Source organism: Prionailurus viverrinus, chromosome E2 (assembly GCF_022837055.1).
Source record: "Prionailurus viverrinus isolate Anna chromosome E2, UM_Priviv_1.0, whole genome shotgun sequence".
Lineage (NCBI taxonomy): Eukaryota > Metazoa > Chordata > Mammalia > Carnivora > Felidae > Prionailurus > Prionailurus viverrinus.
In genome coordinates, this window is record NC_062575.1 from 49,470,668 (window position 1) to 49,492,241 (window position 21,574).

At 57.1% G+C, this 21,574-nt stretch overlaps 1 protein-coding gene across 5 annotated transcripts in view; it reads right to left on the reverse strand.

Annotated features, from left to right (window-relative positions):
• MEGF8 (multiple EGF like domains 8) overlaps nt 1–21,203 on the reverse strand; it is a 40,856-nt gene extending 19,653 nt beyond the window's left edge. Inside the window, exons 1-24 of one of the 5 annotated variants that reach the window (XM_047834871.1) lie at nt 20,258–21,202; nt 15,393–15,556; nt 14,931–15,137; nt 13,804–13,984; nt 13,636–13,724; nt 12,705–13,120; nt 12,129–12,274; nt 11,881–12,003; nt 9,740–9,783; nt 9,629–9,643; nt 9,201–9,320; nt 8,704–8,848; nt 8,457–8,620; nt 5,522–5,722; nt 4,936–5,136; nt 4,239–4,475; nt 3,224–3,342; nt 3,010–3,141; nt 2,800–2,913; nt 2,246–2,494; nt 1,536–1,735; nt 1,036–1,246; nt 688–937; nt 20–152 (exon numbers count right to left, since the gene is read on the reverse strand). In XM_047834871.1, the coding sequence (XP_047690827.1) occupies nt 20–152; nt 688–937; nt 1,036–1,246; nt 1,536–1,735; nt 2,246–2,494; nt 2,800–2,913; nt 3,010–3,141; nt 3,224–3,342; nt 4,239–4,475; nt 4,936–5,136; nt 5,522–5,722; nt 8,457–8,620; nt 8,704–8,848; nt 9,201–9,320; nt 9,629–9,643; nt 9,740–9,783; nt 11,881–12,003; nt 12,129–12,274; nt 12,705–13,120; nt 13,636–13,724; nt 13,804–13,984; nt 14,931–15,137; nt 15,393–15,556; nt 20,258–20,444 (4,048 nt within the window). In that variant the 5' untranslated portion in view covers nt 20,445–21,202. Of the gene's footprint in view, nt 1–19; nt 153–687; nt 938–1,035; nt 1,247–1,535; nt 1,736–2,245; nt 2,495–2,799; nt 2,914–3,009; nt 3,142–3,223; nt 3,343–4,238; nt 4,476–4,935; nt 5,137–5,521; nt 5,723–8,456; nt 8,621–8,703; nt 8,849–9,200; nt 9,321–9,628; nt 9,784–11,880; nt 12,004–12,128; nt 12,275–12,704; nt 13,121–13,635; nt 13,725–13,803; nt 13,985–14,930; nt 15,138–15,392; nt 15,557–20,257 lie in introns of all 5 variants that reach the window. The other 4 variants (XR_007147269.1, XM_047834873.1, XM_047834870.1 and 1 more) reach the window with 4 other exon arrangements.
• Between the last annotated feature and the right edge of the window lie 371 nt (nt 21,204–21,574).

Consider the following 21,574-nt stretch of genomic DNA (forward strand, 5'->3'; position numbering starts at 1 on the left):
CTTTCCCCAGCCACCATACCAGACAGGGCCTGCACAGTGAGAGGCCTGTCCCGCCGCTGGCCACAGAAGGCAGCAATGAGGCTACGGTCCGACTGGACGACACCAGTGTCCAGGAAGCGCGGGAATCCATCAAAGGCCAGGACATAGCTCAGCTGGAAGTGAAGGATGCAGAGTGAAGGATCAGGACAGTAAGGCTGAGAAAGAGGGACGCTTGGGGATGCTTGAGGAGGAGGAGGAGGAGCTCAAAAGGAGAGGGCAATCTGAGACCGGGAAACGAGCTGCTTGAAACTTCTGGGCAGACTGTCAAACTGTGGCACGGAGGCTACCCTTCCCCTCCCAAGCTCACAGCAGACATGGCTAATCGATGGATCAGGCACTCCGCACGGAGCCTCGTTCTCGGTGCCCAGCTCCTGGCAGCCCCTACCTACTGGCCAGAGTTGGCACACACACATTGTACAGATACTGACCATGCCTGGACCGAGGAATGGGGAACGGGGGGCTCAGGAAGTAGGAGGTGATCTGGGGAATGGGAGGGTCTGTGGGCTAAGGAATGAAGGTCTGGGGTCTGAGGAAGGGAGCTTAGGGTTTGAAGGATAAAGAAAAAGGGATGTAGGGTCAGGGCCTGTCTGAGGATTCAGACTGGGTGGGGGAAACACGGGCCTGAACTCTGGCACCCTCGGCACTCACCGTGCAGGGGGTGCTGCTGTCGGGGGAGAAGGTGAGGGTGAGGGGGGGACAGAGGGTCCCAGGGGCACATGGCTGCAGCACCTCGGTGGCTGAGACAACCCACACGCAATAGGACAGGCCTGGCCCAGCTCTCGCTGCCCCACCGCCTGGAGGCAGCAGCCCCCCAACCCGGCGTGAGCCCAGCGCCACTGAGGACACGTTGGTAAGGAGGGCACGCCCCCCACACTCCCGGAAACAGGAGCCACCAGCCCTGGGGAGACGGAGGAAAGAACAGCGTCAGACCAGCCTTGCCCTGTCCTACCACATCCCTAACCACACCCTGGCCCACCTGGCTGGCCCCTGGCTCACCGAGGGTCCCCATAGTAGCCGGGGGAGCAGAGCTGGCAGTGGGCACCTTCGGTGTGGTCCTGACAGAAGCAGAGCCCGCTGAGGTTGTCACAGTGGCCGCGGCGCGGGTCCCCATGCCCGTTGCACTGGCAGGGCCGGCAGCCGCCCGAGCCCGTGGCGTTGCCAAAGCTGCCGGGCCGGCACCGTTCGCAGTGCTCCCCCCACGTCCAGTCTGTGGGGGCCCCAGCAGGTGGGACACAGAGTCAGGGCAAGGGCAGGAGGGGCCCGACAACTGGCTCAGCTGATCCCTGACCCCACCTGGCTACTTCAAAGGAAGGTAAGCAGGGGCCCAGACTGGGGAGGAATAGCCAAGTCCCAGGATGGGGGGTGGCACTGAAACCGTTTGGGGTCAGAAGCAGGCAATGGGACAGGGGGATCCACAGCTGGGAGAGGAGACCCAGAAGCCCAGGCAGAGAAAGGAAACTGGAGCTGGCCCCGGGGGTGGGGATGTGGCCGCTCACCCTGGCACTCATCACAGAAGCCAGGCCCCCGCCGGCGGCAGTGGCTGTGGAAGTTGCAGCCGCAGTCCCGGGAGCAGCGGGGCGCGGGGGGTCCCGGGGCGGGCGTGGGCGGGGGCAGGTCTGACGTCCAGCCCAGGTCACACACGCAGGTGAAGTCAGGGGGGCCACTGCACACACCGTGGCCACAGTCTTCCAAGCACCTGAGGGCGTGGCAGGAGCACGGAAGGGCTAGGCAGGTCCTCGGCCCCCAAGGCACCCCCCCCACACACACCCCATTCCAACCCATCATCTCCACGGCAACACCATCACAAGCGACTGCCTGTTCCACGGTCCTGGGCTCCGTAGGCGGCCCTGTCTCCAAGGTAACCCCATTGCACGTGGTAACTTCTGTCTCTATAGTAACCACGTATCACCACTGACTGGTGATCTGCTCTCTGTGAAAACCCCTTTCAACTTGGTCCTCCTCCATTTCCATGGCAACGCTGAAGACTATGGCCCGCAGTCCATGGATGACCCGTCTCCACAGTAACTAGTGTCACACTGGGGACCCTGTCACTCTAATGAGGGCCTACCCCGCAAGGTAAAAACCCCGGGCTCACTGGGGATGCTGGTTCCAGGGAGGCACCCCAACACCATGATCACCTCCTCCCTCCATCTCCACGTGCCCCAGCCCTGGGGCGACATCTCCATGGAAACCCGCACCCACTCACGTGCGGTTGCAGTATGTGATGCCATCGCCCTGGTAGCCCCGCTGGCAGTGACACTCGTAGCTGAGGGGTGTGTTCAGGCAGGTCGCCCGCAGGTGGCACCGCGCCAGGCCCAGGCGACACTCGTCCACGTCTGGACAGCGGGCATATGCCCAGCGGGCAGGGAGGGCCACAGACAGCCCCAGGCCCTCCCCCACCCACAGGGAGCAGTTACCCCCACCCAGAGGCCCCGAGAAGTCCCCCTGAAGGCACCTGGGGCGGGGGGCAGGAGGTGAAGAAGGGGGTGGGGACAGAGAGAAACAAGAGACAGAGACAGGGAGACAGTGAAAGGGAGAGAGAAGGAAAGACAGAAAGAGAAAGACAAGAAGGAAGAATGAGAACAAAAGAGCCACAGAGCCCGGGTAGGAGTGGAGGAAAGAGAGAGAACCGGAGAGAGAGAGGAAGGGAAGAAAAACAGAGAAAAGGTGAAGGAGCAGAGAAACAGGCCATTAGAATTAGGGCGGAAGGAGAGCCGCATCCCCCGCCCCACCCTCTGGCCTCACTGTCCCCTGCCTCACCGTCCCAGCGTGGGGTTGTCCTCATTGCCGCACCAGCCGCACTCATGGCTCTGCAGACACTCGTGGCAGGTCAGGAAGCGGTCGCAGCTCCGGCACCGGGGCTCTGAGTGCACGCTGCAGGGCGACAGGCGTGGTGGGCGTCCCACCGCCCCCCACCCCCCCGGCTCCATTCTCCTCTCTGGGAGCCCCGCCACCCTGACAAGACTGTACCTGTCGTCCCAGCCACGGCAGCCCCCGTGCGGGTACCGTGCCAGGTAGGCAGCGAACAGGAAGCAGGTGTGGGTGGACTGACACCAGGCGCACTGGCTGGAGTTGGCCAGGCAGTCGTCACAGGTTAGGCGTCTGGGGGCGGGGAGCAGGGACAGGGTCAAACCGGCCCCCACAAACCCTCCCCATACCCTCTCCCTGGGCCCAGGCGGCTCACTGGCTGCAGAGCGGGGGACACTCCTCTGGGCTCTTCAGGGCGCCCCGACTCCGGCCCCGCCGGCTGCACGCTGCATCCCCTTTGCGGCTGGTGCTCTGATGCCACTCGCAGAAGGGGTCCTGGGGAGTTAAGGAGGAGGAAGAGCCCAGCTTAGCCATCTCCCTTGGGCTGCCAGCACAGGCTCCGTCCCCAGCTCAACTAGCAGCTGCCTCCCTCACCCACCCACCCCCCAGACCACCCCTCCAAGCCCACCTCCCTCCCCAACTGCCATCCTCTCCAGACTCTCCCCTCCAGCCACGGCTGAAGATCCATGGGAACTGCCTTCCCAACAGCCACTGCCTTTTGGGGCAACAGAACCCCTACGTGTGGTCCAGATAGGGCTGATCTATCCTTAAGATTCAGATGTGGACAGGGCCACACGTCCTCCCCCTCAGCCTCACAGACGGGTCTGAAAGTCGGCACAAGACCCAACCAGAGCCAGTGAAATGTCCTTCTAGGACTTCCGTTGAACTGGGGGGCGAGAGTGGGGTGAGGACGGAAAGTTGCTCTCTTCCACTTAGGACTCGGGTAGCTGAGTGGGGGGGACAACGGTCTGGAGCCCTTGTGAATCCCTTGCAACCCTGAGGAATGAACCTCCAGGGAAGCAAGGGTATAGAATGAAGGGAGGTGGATGCCTGACGGCACGGTCTGAATCACAGGCCTAAAGACCTACTCCTGGACTCTGGAGCCTGAGCCCATAAATGCTCCTCTGGTAAGGAGGTACCAACTTGGGTTTCTGGCAGTGACAACAGAGAGAGTCCTGATTGCCGGGAGCCCATTCTCCAGCCCCTCTCCTCTGCTCCCCACCCGGCTCTCAACTGTAGATCAAAGACAACAGCTCCACCTGCCTCCTGCCACTGCCCCCAGGGGGACCCCTCGGATGCCCGTACCAACTCCAGGGGGCCCTCCCCCTTTCCCAGTCGCCTGATTTGGCAGCTTTTGTCTCGAGACCTCCCCTCTGTGGCTTGGCAGGCACCTGGGTACAGGCGTGACAGTCACGATGCTCCTCGCAGAGCGGGCAGAGGGCAGGCACCAGCACCAGCAGGGACCCGCCGGTCCTGTCGTCCCCGCAGTGGGCCCCGCTCTGGCGCAGGTGGCAGGTGGCGCTGGTCAGGCACCAGCCGCAGCCCTGGTCCGCCAAGCAGCCCAGGCAGGAGGAGTAGGACGAACAGGCTGAAGAGCGGTAAGGCTCCAGAAAGAAGAAGGAGATCTCCTGCGGGAAGTGCTCACGTTAGGATCAGGGGTCCACACTCCGAGTCACAGGGCAAGAGTCAAGGTTGGGGGTAGGGGTCAGGGTTTGGGGGTTTGGGGCTACAGACTTCAGTGTCTGCAGACAAAGTTGAGAACTTCAGCATGTAGAAAGTCAGGATTTAGGATGAGCAGACAAGAGGGCATCAGGGTTTGAGAGAATCTAGAGATAAGAGGTCAAAGTAGAGAGGGCAGAAGTCAGGGCCAGTGGGGTCAGGGCAGGAGTCAGAATGTGAGATCAGGTCAGAGTCTGGGGGTCGGAGGTTGGGACCTATAGGGCTCAAGGTGAGGCCCAGAGTTCAAGAGTCAAGGGGTAAGAGGTCAGGTCAAGAGGGTTAGAATTTGTGCTCTGGCATTCAGAAAGCTCCAGGGAACTGAAGTCAGGGCCTGGGTGAAGGGTCAGAGGCCAGGGCCTGGGTACTCACACTGCCACCTGGCACGCCGGTCCGGTCCCACAGCAGGGTAAGTTCACTGTGCCCAGGGCCTGCCGAACCATTGAGCTGGCCCCGGATCTCGACCGCATACTTGTGGCCCCGGCCAGGCAGTGGGAAGAGGCGAGCAGACCCCGGGCGCTGCAGCCGCCTTGTCTCCTTCTCCTGCTGAGCCACCCAGCGCCCCACCTCCTCCTGGGTAGGGTGGGGGACAGACAGGGGCCTCAGAATGTTCCAGTGCCGCCCTAACCCCTGAAACCTCCAAGAGCCCCAAACCCACCTAGCACTCACCTCCATCCTGGGAAGAGGGCCTCAGAGTTCCTTAGACCCCCAAGAACCCCTGCGAACCCCTAAACCCTCCAACAACCCACCTCAGGGAAATCGGATTTAATAACTCAGACATTCCCCACCTTCTTCAAAATTCCCCCCAAACTCCACTCATAACTGAAAACCCCAGGGCCTCCCTCCACTAAGGATATATCCCATGCCTCTGATTTTTCCCTAGTCTTCCCCTGGCACTATATACCCCAGCCCCCATACTTATAACTAGCAGCCCCCCTGAACGTTCAAGCACCCTCACCATGTTCTCTGTGTCAGGGCCACGGGCCATCCGGGCCAAGACATGTAGACGCTGGGCCCGGGCCCACACAGCTACATCCTCAGCCCCCGGCCCCCCGGGCCCTCCTGGCAGCAGTGGGTGGATGAAGCCACGGTAGACCAGGGACACGTCGGTCTCTGGGCTGGGCGTCAGAGTGATGGTCGTACTGCGGACAATCAGGACCTGTGCCAGCCAGGGAGAAGGGGATGTGTGAGTGTCTCTTTGCATGGCCCCTCGGTGTCCACACCCAACCTCCTTCCCTATTTTATGAAACATGAGACTGAGGCCAGGGGCACTCTGAGTTGGGACTTCAACTCAGACAACAGACAACAGGGTCCCGGCCTCTGCTCATCACTTCTCTCAGTAAAATCCAGGACCCCAGACCTTTCAGGAGCCTCTTCCCTGACAGTTCACCTTTCCACCTAAACCCTTAAAGAGTCCAGATTTTTTTTTTTAAGTCCCTTAACTACAGGGTTTGGAGAACTTCCAGGTTAGTGAACACATCCACGCCAGCGAGGGGTGGCACCCCAGCTCCATGAGGACAGAGCTCCTTCGCTCACAGCCCTTCGGGGCCTCGCCCTCTGTAACGTGTTCTCTGTTATACAACAAACCAGTACATAAGTTTAAAAAAAAAAAAAAAAAGAAGAGTCCAGATCCAACATTCAAAGTGACAGACACACTACGTAATTTGTTAGCGTGTGTTTTATAATTGCAAAAGAATGGAATAACCCATGTGTTCGTCAATGGGAGGCTGTTTAAATAAACTGCAGCACTACGGCCCTAGAACCTAAATGGACTATTACAAAGCTTTAAACGAAACAAAAAAATGAGGTGTTTTCTAAATTCTAAGGAGCTTGCCAGGATATGTTAAGAAACAAAAGGAATGGGGTTCCTGGATGGCTTAGTCGGTTAAGCGTCCGACTTTGGCTCAGGTCATGATCTTGCAGTTCATGAGTTCAAGCCTGACTGTGCTGAAAGCTCAGAGCCTGGAGTCTGCTTCAGATTCTGTCTCCCTCTTTCTCTCTCTGCCTCTCCCCAACCCAGGCTCTCTCTCTCTCTCTCAAGAATAAATAAACATTAAAAAAAATTAAGAACTAAAAGGAAGGAGCACCTGGGTGGCTCAGTCAGTTAAGTGTCTGACTCTTGATCTCAGCTCAGGTCACAATCTCACGTGAGATCAAGACCCGAGTCGGGCTCCACACTGACAGTGCGGGGCCTGTTTGGGAGTCTCTCTCCCTCTCTCTCTCTGCCCCCTTCTTGCTCGTGCGAGTGCGTGTGCTCGCTCACTCTCTCAAAATAAATAATTTTTTTAAAAAAAGAAATAAAAGATAGAATATTACTTTTTGTGCAAGAAAGAAAAATAATTCAATGTCACATTCACATGTATCTGAATAGGCAGACTCTGCAAGGATATAAAAGAAATCCAAAAGGATCTTCCAGGAAGAGTCAGAGTGGTCTTAAGTTGGGGAGATGCTAGGGAGAGCTTCCCATACTGCTCTAGATAGGGAGCAGGATAGACGGAGACCCTTTTTGCTTAACAACTTTTTACATCATTGTGATTTTTTGACCATACAACTTTAAAATTTTTTTTTCAACGTTTTTAATTTATTTTGGGGCAGAGAGAGACAGAGCATGAACGGGGGAGGGGCAGAGAGAGAAGGAGACACAGAATCGGAAACAGGCTCCAGGCTCCGAGCCATCAGCCCAGAGCCCGACGCGGGGCTCGAACTCACGGACCGCGAGATCGTGACCTGGCTGAAGTCGGACGCTTAACCGACTGCGCCACCCAGGCGCCCCTAACCATACAACTTTTAAAAATCAAGAAGTAGCCACTGCGGAAAACAATTTGGTGGTTCCTGCATAAGCTAAACATTGAATCGCCATATGACCCAGCAATTCTGCTCCTGGATATAAGCCCAAGAGAGCTGACAATAGGTGTTTATTGCAATACATACGAATTTCAAATCATTCTTTTCTACGTTAAAAACTAACATAATATTGTATGCCAATTATACTTCAATTAAAAAAAAGAAAATATTTTTTAAAAGCAAACATGGGGGCGCCTGAGCAGCTCAGGGGGTTAAGTGTCTGACTTCAACTCGGGTCATGATCTCACGGCTCCTGAGTTCGAGTCCCATGTCGGGTTCTGTGCTGACAGCTCAGAGCCTGGAACCTGCTTCAGATTCTGTGTCTTCCTCTCTCTCTCTCTCTCTGCCCTCCCCCATGCACGCTCTGTCTCTCTCTCTCAAAAATAAATAGACATTAAAAAATGAGTTGAAAAAAAGCAAATATGTATGCAAAATGGTTTATCCATGAATGCTCACAGCAGAACTATTCCCAATAGCCAACAGGTATAAACAGCCATCAGCTGATGAATGGATTGGCACAGTCATACAAGAGGATATCATTCACCCATAAAGAGGAACGAAATTCTGAGGCATGCTACAACATGGATGAACACTGAAAACACTACTTTAAGTGAAAAAAGCCATACACAGAAGACAATGTGTATGATTCCATTTATAAGGCATATCCACAGTTGGCAAATCCAGAGTTAGTAGACTGTCAACCACTAACCAGTAAAAGGTTAGTGGCTGGCCAGGGGCCAGGGGGAGAGGGGGAATAGAGAGGGATTACTTAAGGATCTGGGGTTTCTCTTCAGGGTAACAAAACTGTTCTGGAACCAGGTGGTGATAGTTGCACAATATTGTGAATGTGCTTAATATCACTGCTGGTAAATTTTACACTATGTAAAATTTTACACTGTGTGTTTTAGCACAATTTTTAAAAATCGGACCCTTGAATGTAGAGACTTATGAGGCAAACACAAGAGCTGTATAGAACCATTTGAAAAACGAAAACCCCAGGACCAGACCCTCCAACACTCCACGCTGGGCCCCACCCCCTGGCTCCCCACCTTGTCGGGCTGGGAGGCGTTGGGCGGCTGCTGGAAAGTGAGCAGGTGCAGGCCAGGCAGGAAGCTCTGGGTGACGCAGGCCTCCAGGGATGTGACGAAGACAGGCGCAGGCCCCCACCAGCCCACGGTGCCTGAGATCTGCTCCCCTCGGCAGCGGGCCTGTTCTGTGAGGACCGGGGTGGGGGGGGAGGGAAGGTCAGCATGGGGCGCTGTGCCGCCCCCTCCCACACTGCCAATGGGTACTCACCAGGCCGAGGGAGGCAGCTCTCATTATGCACGCACCAGCCCAGAGCGCCGGGCCCCCGGGGAGGAGTTGTCGGGCCGCTGAAGGCCAGGCAGGCCTGGCAGTCACCCAGAAGGCGGCCCAGGCCCAGGCAGCTGGCAGCTGGACACTACAGGGAGGGGAGGGGACAGGGGTTACTGTCGACAGGGGCTTAAAGGATCTGGAAAGGACTGTAGATTCAGGAGTAGTGGGGTGGAAGGCGCCAGGAAATTAGAGAAGGGACTTGAAAGCCACTTGGAATGAGGAAGAGCAACAGGACAGGAGCTAAGGGATCTGGGGACAGGGTCACAAGCTCAAAAGCGCTGGGAGGGGTCAGAGGTTGAGGGGTCAGGAATGCCAGTCTTAGGTGTGAAAACAAGTGTCCCAAGTGAGAGAAAGTCCTTCTCTGCTTGGTTTAGACAGAGGGAGATGCTGATGGCCGTGTCTCTGCACTAGGAGACAGAGCTGGGACGGTCACTCACAGCCCCAGACGGGGTCCCAGGAGGTGGTGCAGCTTGGCAGGCCCCCTGACACCAACTGCATTCAGGGTCTCGGGAGCAGACGCTGTGGTCCGTGTACATGGAGCAGTAGTCTAAGTGGTACTGCAGAGACGGGGAGTGGGAGAGGGGGCTCCTCAGACCTGGAGCCTGCTCCCTCATCCCCACTCCCTGTGATCATCCCGGGGAGCCTCCACTGCTCACTCAGCACCTTGGGGATCCCTATCTGCTCTGCCCTCAGCCCCAGGGACCTCCGTTCCTCCCCCCTTGAACCTGGGGACCAACCTCCCTCCTCTCATATCCCTAGGGACCCCCGTCCTTCTCCCAGGGGCCCATCCCACCTTTCTCCCTCATCCATGGGAACCATGCTACCTCCTTCCCAGCCGCCCTCTCCCTATCACCCCAGTGCTCACGTCCGGAGCAGGCGCCTGGAACACAAAGGGAGGCACCTTGTAGGCCATCAAGTCCCCACGAGGCCGGCCACTGTACCCCCCAGCCACCAACAGGACACTGCCACCAAGTACAGCCGCCACATGCGAGTATCGACCACTGGGAGGTGCTGCTCGGCCTAGGAGAATACAGATCCCCCCCAACAAGGACATGAGACTATAACCAGTCTTCCTTTGTCCCTCTAACCACGGCTCCCTTGTCCAGAGGACTACCCGACTCTCCTATGCTTCAGCCCAACCTCCTACTTCCTGCTTTAACCCAGCGTGCCCAAGGAAGCTCTCCTAGCATGTCTGGCCCCACACCTGCCAGAGCTTCCACACCACTGTGCAAACCACCTTGAAGACAGAGCATGATCTTGGGGGGTCAGAAAAACTTGGCTTCGATTCCTATGTCTACCACCTACTTGGGCTCAAGTCATAGATCAACTACTAACTTGCTGAGTGGCCTTGGGCAAGAGACTCAACTTCTCTGAGTTGGTCTCTTCCTCTGTAAATGGAACTGTCCTCTTGCCCTCAGGGAGCCACGAGGCAGGGTGCCTGGCTCTCTCCTGGTATTGTCTATCTGGCACCAGCCTCCCTTCTGGTGACAACTCTGATTTTCCTCTGGAAAACCACCCTCTCCCACTAGAGTCCACAGGCTCAAGTTGAGCTGACCCTGCCTCTGGCAGCAGTGGGGCTTAGCCCAGGCCCATCAGTGTCAGTGACAAGTTCTAGAATAGGACCCAGTTCCTTCAATTCTTGGGGAGAGAGGCACCCTCTTCCCTCTGAGCATTTTAAACACATTTTTTTAAACGTTCTTTACTTTGAGAAAGAAAAACAGAGAGAATGCGACCAGGGGAGGGACAGAGAGAGAGGGAGAGAGAGAGAATCCCAAGCAGGCTCTGCACTGTCAGCACAGCGCCTGACACAAGCCTCGATCTCACGAACCACGAGATCATGACCTGAGCGGAAATCGAGAGCCAGATGCTTAAGCGACTGAGCTGCCCAGGCGCCCCTCCCCTCTGGGCATTTCAAAGGAGTAGATATAGTCCCAGGGCTGCTGGTGACCATTTACAAATGACAAACCTGCCACAGAATGAAGTGAGCTCAAACAAGGGCTAGCTGATGCCATCACGTGAGCACCCAGATCCAGACCAGCCTGAAGCCAGTTTTCACTCACATGAGCCAAGAACTTGGGTTTTGCTCGAGCTGGCTGGGTTGGATTGGTCACTTAGAGCCAAGGGTCCTGACTGACGTGTAAGTGGTCAGTGATCGGTGATCCCTCACCCTCTTACGGAAATGTATGCTCTGTAAACACGTGGGACTTGGCCTGGGGGCTTGCAAACTACAAAGGAGGAAGAGGCTTTTGGCCTAAAGGAGAAACAGGGACAGGCAGATGAGCCCTGGATTCAAGGCCTCGAATGCCAGCCCAAGGCTTTATTGCTGATGGTCAAATAGGGTTCCGTGGGCGAACCCTTCACCCAGCCTACTCCTTAAGTGTCAATGTCCCTTCCTTATGCTTGTTCTCTGTCCTCATTCTTCTGGGGGGGGGGGGGGGGCAGGGAGAATAGATGGGCCCCCTAGAAGTCCACAGCCCCCTGAAATAATATGCCCAGTTTGTGTTACAAGCGTCTTTCTGAGGAGAGGGCCTGTGGCTTTCTTCTGATTCTCAAAGTAGTCGGATTCAATGAGTTTGAAGGTTTCTCCACCCCCCCTCCCAGGTAAGCCCTGGGGCCGGATTCTGACTGTACAAGACAACATACTGAGCTCTTCGCTAGGCTGTCTCCATCTTTGAGCCATCTCAATTCATTCTCACCACAGCCCGTGGGTTAAGTGTTACCATCATCCCCATTTTACAGATGGGGAAACTGAGGCATGGGGTGATTAAATGATATTTTTGCACAGATGGTTGTTTGGGGACAGCCATCCTGGTTCTGCCACTTGCCCATTACAGGACCTGGAAAAGGTCCCGCGTAGGTAGGCACTTCGCTGGGGCAGCTGGAAACGGGTAAAACCTGGACTGGAGCCTAGACCCGCGCTGCTGTAACTGCCTCCGGTCTCCATGGCAACGGTGCCCCTGCCCTGCCTCCAGCACAGGCTTGCCCCCCGAAGCCAGCTCCAGAGGGACGTCTGGCTCACCCTACAAGGACCGAGGTGGCTCCTGCTTGAAGCCCAGATTCACTGTCAGGGAAGCGCGACTCTCAGAAGCCCCTCAGGAAAACGGACGGGCCACTCACCCTCAGGGGTTCCCGGGGGGGCAAGCTCGGCCCCCGACACCCACTGATGGCAGCCCAGGTGGTAGAAGAAGAGGCCATCTTCATAGCATTTCTCCTCCTGGTAATGGGTGTGCACGTTGCCCCCTAGGAAAGGAGGAAAGGGGCACAGCTGGCAAGCCTGGCGGACATGGGGACACCCGTGCAGGGAGCCTCAGCTCAGTGCGGGCTTGGGGCCCTGGCAGGCAGGCGGGATCAGGGAGCCTCCTCACCATAGACCACCATGTAGTTGCCCAGGACGCTGGCTGTGTGGAAGGCTCTCTCCCGTGGGCCCTGGAGCCCATCCCGGCCCTTCAGGGTGGTCCACACGCGCCGATCCACGTGGAAGAGCTCTGTGGAGTTCACCCGCACAGAGAACCTGTAGGGAGCAGCAGGGGAGGAGCTCAGGGCAGGAAGGGCTTCTCTCCCTCCCTTGGGCTCTCAAGAGCTGTGAGATCACCCAGGGTGAGACCGGCTGTGACGGGGTTTATGTCCCCTTGGGACGAGAGGCTCCTGCTGGGCAGGACACAGCTCTGGCTTATCACTGGGTTCCGTGCATAATCTAGCCAGGGCTGGCCCTCCAAGCAGGGTGTGGCTGAGGGGATGGATGGGTGGGAGTGTGTGGGAAGGAACTGGCCAAGACAGTGAACGAAGGGATGGAGAATGAGTGAGCGGGCGGGCACGTGAGGGACTGAATGACCTAGTGAGTGACCGAATGACTGCAGAAGTACATCAGTGGGCGAAGACCAGCAAAGACTGGAGGCCCAGGGGACTGGGCCAGGCTTGGCCCTGCAGGGCAGGTCACTTACCGCGCGGTGGAGGGCCGGTGTCCACCGTGAACCAGCAGCGTGCGCGAGGGGGCATGGAACACCATGGAGTGGCCCGTGGCGGCAGGAGGCCGCCCGCCTGCTGGAATCACCTGCTCCCAGTAGCCCCCACTGGTGCTGTCGAGACGGAAGCGGAAGAGGCCAGAGGAGAAGAGGTCGTGCTGGGTGCGGCCGCCAGACACGTAGAGCCAGATGTCATCCACTAGGGCGGCGGCGTGACCTGCCAGGCCTGGTGGCCCCGAGGAACTGGAGCCAGGTGGTGCGAGCAGCTCCCAGTGGCCCCCGCCCAGGGGGCTGAAGGCCCACACGTCGCTGGTGAGGGAGCCATCAGCCAGCTCACCACCCATGAGCACCAGGGAGCCGGCCCAGGCCACAGCCACATGGGAGTGACGGGCAGCCTGTGAGAAAGAGACCAGGAGGCAGATGGCGACACACAGAAAGAGTAACAGAGACAGAGACACAGGAAAAGACAGAGACACAGAGAAAGACAGACAGAGATACACAAAGAGAGGAAAGAGAGACAGACACATGCAAATACAAAGCAGAGGTGAGACAGAGGAGGCAGGAAACAGAGATGGCGGAGAAAAAGAGAGACACATAGCCCAGAGGGAAGACACAGAGTCCAAGAGAGAGCAGAAAACCAAGAGGCAGGGACAAAATCGGAGAGAGAAACCAAGAGAAAGAGACAGGAGGTCCACAGAAGAAGATGCAGAAGAGGAGATAAAGGAAGCAAAAAGGAAATTAGAGCTAGAAAAGCAGTACCGGGAGGAGTAGGTGGGCCTGTATCAAGCTGCAGGGGTGGGGACGCGTGGGATGAGGGTGTCGCTCTGTTGGGGGTGGGGTGGTGGCTGGCTGGGTCTCACAGAGTGGACAGGCACCTCTGAGCAGGGCAGGGGCGAGGCGGGGTCCATACCGGGGCAGGACTCAGGTCCCAGCGCTCCCAGGTGTTGGCAGAGAAGTTGTACAGGACGAGATCACCCAGGGCTCTGTTGAGGTCCTGGCCTGCGGAAGGGGAGATGGCCTCAAGCCCTGGCCACAGGCTGCAGGCTGCTGGAGCCAGACACGCACCCCCTCTGCTCACCTCCAAAAACAGCCAGCAGCCCCGGCGGGGACAGGAAGGCACCAGCTGCCCCAATACGAGCCGAGAAGGCAGGGTCCCCGGCACTCACGTTGTGCCACCAGCCAGCCCCCTGGTTCTCCCACAGGTGCAGGTCACAGGCGCGTCCCAGGAAGCCAGGCTCACAGCGGCATGGTCCCAGGGGCTGGAGGGGAGACAGGACACAAAGGCAGGGATAGAGAGAGGAAAAAAGAGAGACGGGGGAGGAGAGCCAGAGCCAGAGTAAGACATAAGGGGTAGAAAGGGAGAAGGAAAAAGATGGACAGGAAAGGAGAGATGGAGTGAGATAGGAAGGAGACAGGCCAACAGACAGAGAAAGAAAGGGACACAGTGACACATCAAGAGGGAGGAAGAGAGGTAGAAAAAAGCAGACAGACCAACAAAAATAGGGGAATGGGAAAGACAGAAGGACCCGGAGAGGAAAATGAGGACAGACAACAAGAGGAGAGGTTGGAGAAGAAGGACAGTGGTAAGGTCAACGTCAGCCTGGGCTGGAAGACTTCAGTCTGAGGCCCGAGGTCAGTGGTCAGAAGTCAGAAGGTGGGGCTGGAGGGGGTGCCTGGGTGGTTCGGTCAGTTGAGCACCCAACTTCGGCTCACGTCACGATCTCACAGTTCGTGAGTTCAAACCTCGCGTCTAGCTCGCTGTCAGCACGGAGGTGCTTCTGTCCCCCTCTGTGTCCCTCTCTCTGCCCCTCCCCTGGTTGTGCACTCTCAAAAATAGATACACATTTAAAAAGAAGAAGAAGAAGTTGGGGCTGGGGGCCCAAGGCCAGACAGAGTGCCTGGGTTAGGGGATGGAGTAGCATCTGGCAAGCAGAAGGCAGGTGGGTTCACAGGTGGGAGGTAGGTCACGGGCAGGACGGGAGTGGGCTCAGGCAGAAGAGGGGCTCCAGATGAAGGTGGGGTGGGGCAGGGTGTGGAAGGAAGAGGGGAGTACTGTGGGTGACGGGAGGGTCCCTGGCGGGGTTGCTGTCATGGGAGAGGGCAGAGTGGCAGGGGGGTTTCAGGCAGGGGCAGAGTCAGGAGATGGGGCGGTAGGTGTGGTCACAGATCAGGGCCCCAGGGGGACGCAGCGGGGGCTGGGCTCACCGAAGCGCAGGTGCCATGGCCGCCACAGTAGGCCGGGCACTCCTGCAGGCTGCAGTCAGGGCCCCCCCAGCCGGGCTCGCAGGCGCACACACCAGGGGGCTGGCACTGCCCGTGGCTGCTGCAGTCCCCGGGGCACAGGGAGAAGCGGAAGGAGGCATTGAAGCCCAGCAGGTTGTAGTTGGCATCACTGAAGAGGTGGAGGAGCATCTGCGGGCACAAGACGGGCAGGGTTCCGGGGACTGGACGGCAAGGGGGTCCGCTCCTGTCCCCATCCCCCCCAGGAGTCCCCACCTCCTGTCTTTGTCTCTCTCCACCCTTCTTTGTCCCTGTGTCCTGTCTGATGCCAAGTCTCTCTGGCTGCCTCCGCCCCTCCCCATCTGTTTCCTTGTGCGTCTCTATCGCCCTTTCCTCCAAACTCCACCTAGACCTCCGGCCAGAGCCCCGCGGTCCGGCCACACCAACCTTGCCTGAGGAAGCCTCGATGGGCGGAGGCCGAGTGCTGCCACTCAGACTGGCAAGCAGGGGCCCTCGGGGAGAGTCGCCATCATACACAAACAGGTAGTCGTACGTGCATTCCGTGTCCAGGAAAAGAAAGTCTAGCAGGATCCGATGCTGGGGGCTTGGGGCTGGGCAGCGAGAACAGAGGGGCTGGGCTCAGATGCGGACCCTCTCCCCGGGCCTCCATGCAGCCCAGCCAAGAACACCAAACCCTGCTCCACATGACGCTGGGGACCCAAAGGGGAGTCAGACCTGAGCCCTGCCTTCAAGGGGCTCTTGGTCTCACAGCCCAGGGAGGTCAGACCTGTGACAGCAAGAGGACCAGGAGCCAGAGAAGGAATTACAGTATCACCCCTGGAAAGGGCTCCTGATACCAGGCTGAACACCTCCCACCATTCAGATGGGAAAACTGAAGTGCAGAGAGAAGAACCCCATCCCCGTGGTCACACAGAGTTGTTCTTGTTTATTTCTGAGCCTCGGACACTAAGCCTGAGGGGCAGGGTCCAGGCCTGAGCAGAAAAGCCTACTCCCGGGTGGAAAAGGGCCTCTGGGAGGGTCCCCCGTTCCAGAACTGATCAGAACTCCAAACAAAGGGGCCAGTTTCTTGCCCCATGGACAAAGGCTGAACCTTGGAGCACCACAGATCCTCTCGGTCCCCGCCCAGGTCTTATCTCTGTTTACTGTAGTGGCTAAAGGCACAGACTTGAGCCAGACTGCCCAGGCTCACATCTTGGTTCTGCCACTTACTAGCTACTGGCTGTGTGGCCTTGGGCTAACCTCTCTGGATGTGTTCCTTCATTTGTAAAGTGGGGTTATAACAGTACTGAGGTAGATTCAAACTTTTTGGCCACTCCTATCACTGAGAGGTGAGGACTGACTCCTTGCCCCTTCTATCTGGGAAGAGCCTCAGAGAGACAAGCTGTGAAAAAGCCAAAGCCACATGGAGGGGCCACGTGCAGGCATCCCAGCTGACAGCCCCAGCTGAGCCTCCAGCTGGCGGCCAGCAGCAACCGCCAGCCCTGTGAGGGAGCGTTCTTGGACGTCTGGCCCAGGTGAGTGTTTGGATGACTGTAATCCCCGCTGACATCCAACTATGACCACAGGAGAGGCCTAGCGCTTCGTAAGTGCCATTGCCCTAGCCACTGTCACTGTTCTTGCTCTCTGCCAAGTCTTGATTCCAGAAGGTTCTCTCATCCCACATCTCACACTAGGGGGCTCAGGAAACTAGACCTGGGTTCCAGCTCTGCTCCTGAACTGCTGGGGGACCCTGGGCCAGCCCCTTCCCCCATGCCCCTCGCCACACTCATCAGCATACTGGAGGGGCTCACCCACCACTCACTAGCTGTGTGATCTTGCGTTCATTCCACGGGCTCTCTGAGCCTCAGTTTCCTTGAAGTAAAACGGAGATACTCTCCCCACCCACCAAGGCTGGTGGGAGGATTCAACACGGTGATTCTAACATGCCTGCCTAGGCCTCGGCCTCTCTTACCAGGACCACTGATTCAGCCTCCACCTCGGCCTCCTGTCTTGCCCTGACAAGGGTCTTAGGTCGTCCTAACTTCGCATCTGGCCCTGGCCCTATCCTGTTCAAAAGCCCTCCATGGCTCCCCACCATCCCCAGAAGAAAGTTCAGCTCCCTAAGCTACCATTCGAAGCCTCACCTGGTCTCACATCACCCCACTGCTTGCAACTCCGTCAGGAGCAGGGCCTTTGCACAAGCCTCTCCCTCTGTCTGGAGCACATATTCCCTTCGTACCAGCAAACTTCCCCACCTCCTCCAGGAAGCCTTCCCTGATGCCCCCTGGCTGGCTTAGGTGCCTCTCTTTGGCCTTCTCACTTTCCATTATAAGCCTCATTTCTCTGAGCCAGGACCATCTATGTCTGGGTCTGCCCCTTCTGCAGCTGGGGAGACCCATAGGACAGGGCCTGGGCCTAAGTCATCTTGGGGTACCTCCCTGACCTTGCCCAGCACAGGACCTGGCACTGAACAAGGGCTCAGGAAACACTGGATGAAGGAATGAAGAAATGCACAAAAGAAAGAATACTAAAGTTGGCAGCTCTCCCTCAGGCTCGGACCAGAGCCCCTGAGAACATCACACAGACCCCAAACCGTGGTCTGGGGAATGAAGAACGATTCAGCCAGACCAGGCAACCAGTCCTCCCAGAGCTTGCCAGCCTCAACCAAAATATAAGCTTGGTTCCCAGAATCACAACAAGTGATTTTGTCAAGGGCATGCCAGAGGCCAGTCACCATCTGCTTTCTCCAAGTTCCTCCCTAAGTTCAAGATCTCCCCCTTCCACCCATCATGGGCCCAATCCCCATGGCATCCTGGACAGAAATCCGACCCCCAAACCCCCTGCTTTTCAAAAGCAGAATGCCTCTCATTCAGGAGGATGTTATGAGGACTGGTTACAATAAAGGGTAAATGTCGTACAAAAGGAAATAGGTCACCTGCTTATTGTTTAAAAGATGGGGGAACATGTTGGTTCTCAAAGGTGATAGGCATTGGGAAGCACGAGAGATCAAGGGGGATCTGGAAGTCGCCTGGACTCCTCCCTACTCCCAACGTCCAGCCAGCTGATCCCCAAGTCTCACTGGTGAAACTTCCCAAACATGCCTCAGAGCTCTCTGCCCCTTCCCACCTCCTCCATTCCCGCCCCAGTTCAGAACTCATTCTCTCCTGAAAGAAGCACATCAAGTCTCCAATCCACCCCGCACTTGGCCAGAGGTTCAAAATCCTTCTGTGGCTCCCCATTAATGCTCAGCATGACTTTCAAGGCCATTCTTCCCCTGCTTGTGGCACCCTCATTTCTCAGCCAACAGTCCAGCCAGACCAGACAAACCGAGACGCAGCTCCAGAGACACACCAGCCTCTTTTCTGTTCCCTTTTCTCACCCCGTAAACTCCTACGCATACTTCAGAACCCTATTTCAGTAGCTCCTCCTCCTCTGTGACCCCCAAGAGAATACTCTCATCCCCCTAGACCCATCTACCCAACCTCTGCACCTCCTCCTGTCTCGTGGAATGAATGTCTGCATCCGTCCTTACCATCCCCGACCAGGTTGGCACTCCTGAAGGTCAGAAAACCATGTATACATAGAACACGTACTTCCCATTCTGTGCTCACCCACACCCCCAGACAGGAATGGCCCCCAAGCTGGGGACAGACACACTCATCCCCAAGAAACATGCTTCATCCGTACCCCATATAACAGCCACAGAGATCTAAAATATAAATCAGATCATGTCCCTCCCTGCTCAAAACCCTCCCACACCTCCCCAGTGTCCCTAGGCAAAGACCATGCTCTGCGGCCTGCAAAGGGAGGCCCTGCATCATCTGGGCCATCACACTTCTGGCCTTTGCCCAGAACCTCCTCTGGGGGACCCCTCTCTCCTTGGAGGCCAGCTTCTACATCCCCTGCCGAGAGGCCTTCTGGGACTTTTCTGGCCACTGCCTTTGGACTTCTCTTCCACCTCCCTACTGCCCTTGAGGGTACAGCTCAAAACCACAAGGTCCTCCACCCTCTAGTTCACTCTTTGTCTATTCTGTGTCCTAGTTCCTCAAAAGCGTCACACCCTCCTGCTTCCAGGCCTTTACATGGTCTATTCTCCTTGCCTAGAACACCCTTCTGTTCCCTCCTACACATGCCTCTGATCTGAGCTATAGGCCAAGCTAAGTCAGATATCTTCTGGGCTTCCCATTCCCTGGGGGTGAGTTTGCTTCTCCCACTGGACTAAGAGCCCATAAAGATAGTGATGGGGCCTCTACATAGACTGTTTCCCTCTGGAACGTTCTTCCTCTTTCCTGGCTGACTCCTGTTGGTCTTTGAGGGCTCAGCTCAGACATGTCCTCCCCCAGGAAGCCCTCTCTGTTCTCCCAGCCACCAGGCCAGGTGCCTCTTCTGGGCTCCCCCAGCCTCCAGGGGTTCCTCTGTCACAGTCCCAACCTCTCTAGGCAGTCACTGTCTGTCTATTCATGTGTTTTGTCTTCCCCACTGGATTCTAAGCCCCAAGTCATCAGGGATCGCTAGAGTTGTCTTAGTCACTGTTATGTCCCAGTGGCAAGTATGATGTCTGGCACATGAATGACTGCAAAAAATGCTTTTATTGAAGTACTTTAAAAATAACAACAGTATAGGGGCACCTGGGTGGCTCAGTTGGTTAAGCGTCCGATTTGGGCTCAGGTCATGATCTCGCGGTTTGTGAGTTCGAGCCCCATGTCAGGCTCTGTGCTCACAGCTCAGAGCTTGTAGCCTACTTTGGATTGTCTCCCTCTCTTTCTGCCCCCCCCCCCACTGACGCTCTGTCTCTCTCAAAGACAAACATTTAAAAATTAATAAAAAAATAAAAAATAACAACAGCATAATTCTAATGCCATTTATTGTGTATTTACTATGTGCCAGGCACATTAAATACTGTTCTCGTTTAATTCCAACAATCCTATGAGGTCGGTACTATTATTATCCCCACTTGGGGAGAGGGGAAGCCGAATCTCAGAGAAAGGAAGCTGCCTGCCCAAATTCACAAAGCTACTGAGAAGCGGGACTCAAATTTGAAGCAGGTGGTTGGGCTCAGAGCCTGAGTTGCTAACAATTATTCAGAATATCTCTCACTGATGGCTCTTGGCTTGTAATTGTCCATCTGGGTCTGGGTGCGACTCCCCCACCAGACTTCAAGGCCTTCCAGGGCAGGGCCCAGGTTGGCTGCATTTCAGAGCAAAGGACCTGGACCAGAACCGGAGTCTGGGAATGCGGTGAGTGGATTAATGAGTGTACAGATGAGTGAATTAGCGAATGGGTGAGTGTGTGACCCACGCGGCCCCACTCACCCTCGATGAGCCACTCGCAATTGCCATTGACGCTGTAGTTGCCCGCACCATCGGTCACGAAGCCTGGCGCCTCCCGCAGCACTTGCCGCTGCCCCTTGCAGTCCCCTGCCTGGGCCCCGGGGGACAGCGGCCCCAGCAGGGCCAAAGATAGAGCCAGCGCCACGGCCAGAGCCGGGCGCAGGGCCATATCCGCCTCCCGCACTGACTTACAGACGGGACAGGCCGTAAAGACTGGAGAGGACCCTCCACGCGGCGCGAGGCCCTGCAAATGTGACCTCTATAGACGCGACATGGCCTTGTAGACCAGGGAGGTCCAGGAGTTGCACTCCCCCAGAAGGGAGCCGCCGCTGTAGACGGGCTGTGGAAACCGAGGAGTAGATCCTATAGACCCACGAAAGGGCCTGTAAATGGGGTCGTTATGGATGGGGCCAAGCCCTAGGGACCGTGGGAGTCGCTTATAGTCACGGGCCCCCATAGGCTAGCTGACCCCATAAACGGTGTCCAGCAGTAAAAGACGCGAGGCGCTGCAGGCCGAAACGGACCTTATATACGGGTGGGTCCCCAGGGAGCGAAGGGCTCCACAGCCCGGCGGAGGCCTCTATAGAGGGTGCGGGTCTTGCCGGGCCAGACCCGGAAGGTCCGGGAGAGACCCCTCCAGCCGGGGGCGGGGCGCGAGCGGGTGTCGGGGGCGGAGCCCGTCTTTAGGGGCTCAGGCCTGGACCCCATAGACGCACTCCCTGGCTCACCCACCCGTGCCTCCCTCCGGAGCCGGATGGGCCAGATCAGAGAGACGAGGGGACGCTCGGGCCAGAGCGGCCTGGGAAGACCCGCTGGGAGGGCGAGGGGGCGGGGGCCGAGCGGCCGCTGTGGGAGGAAAGATGGAGAGGAGACGAGAAGTCGCGGAGCCGCAGGTCAGAGCGGCCCTGGGAGGACTGCAGAGCATCCAACCCCACCCCTCCACAAAGGGAGACTTCCGGAAACTTCCCCGCCCATTTGTTCCCACACGCGTGCGCAGCAGTGGCCTCCTTGGCCTGCGAAGTGAGAGAATCACACATGCGCAGTGCCAAAATCGTAACCCAAACTCGGGGTACAGGTGGTTGAGCAAAGCTCGTGCCACTGGAGGGCGCCTCTAGCTCTGACTGGAGAAGAGAAGGTGAAAATAAAGGAGCGGCGCAGTAAGAGGGTTCTGTTAGATGATTCATATCTTCAGTTCTCCCAGATTCTGGGCCAACGTGAAGGCCCCTCCCCAAATGCCATTTCACAGATGGACACACTGAGGTCCAGAGCTTGGAACAGTTCGTGCTCAGCCCCGCCTCT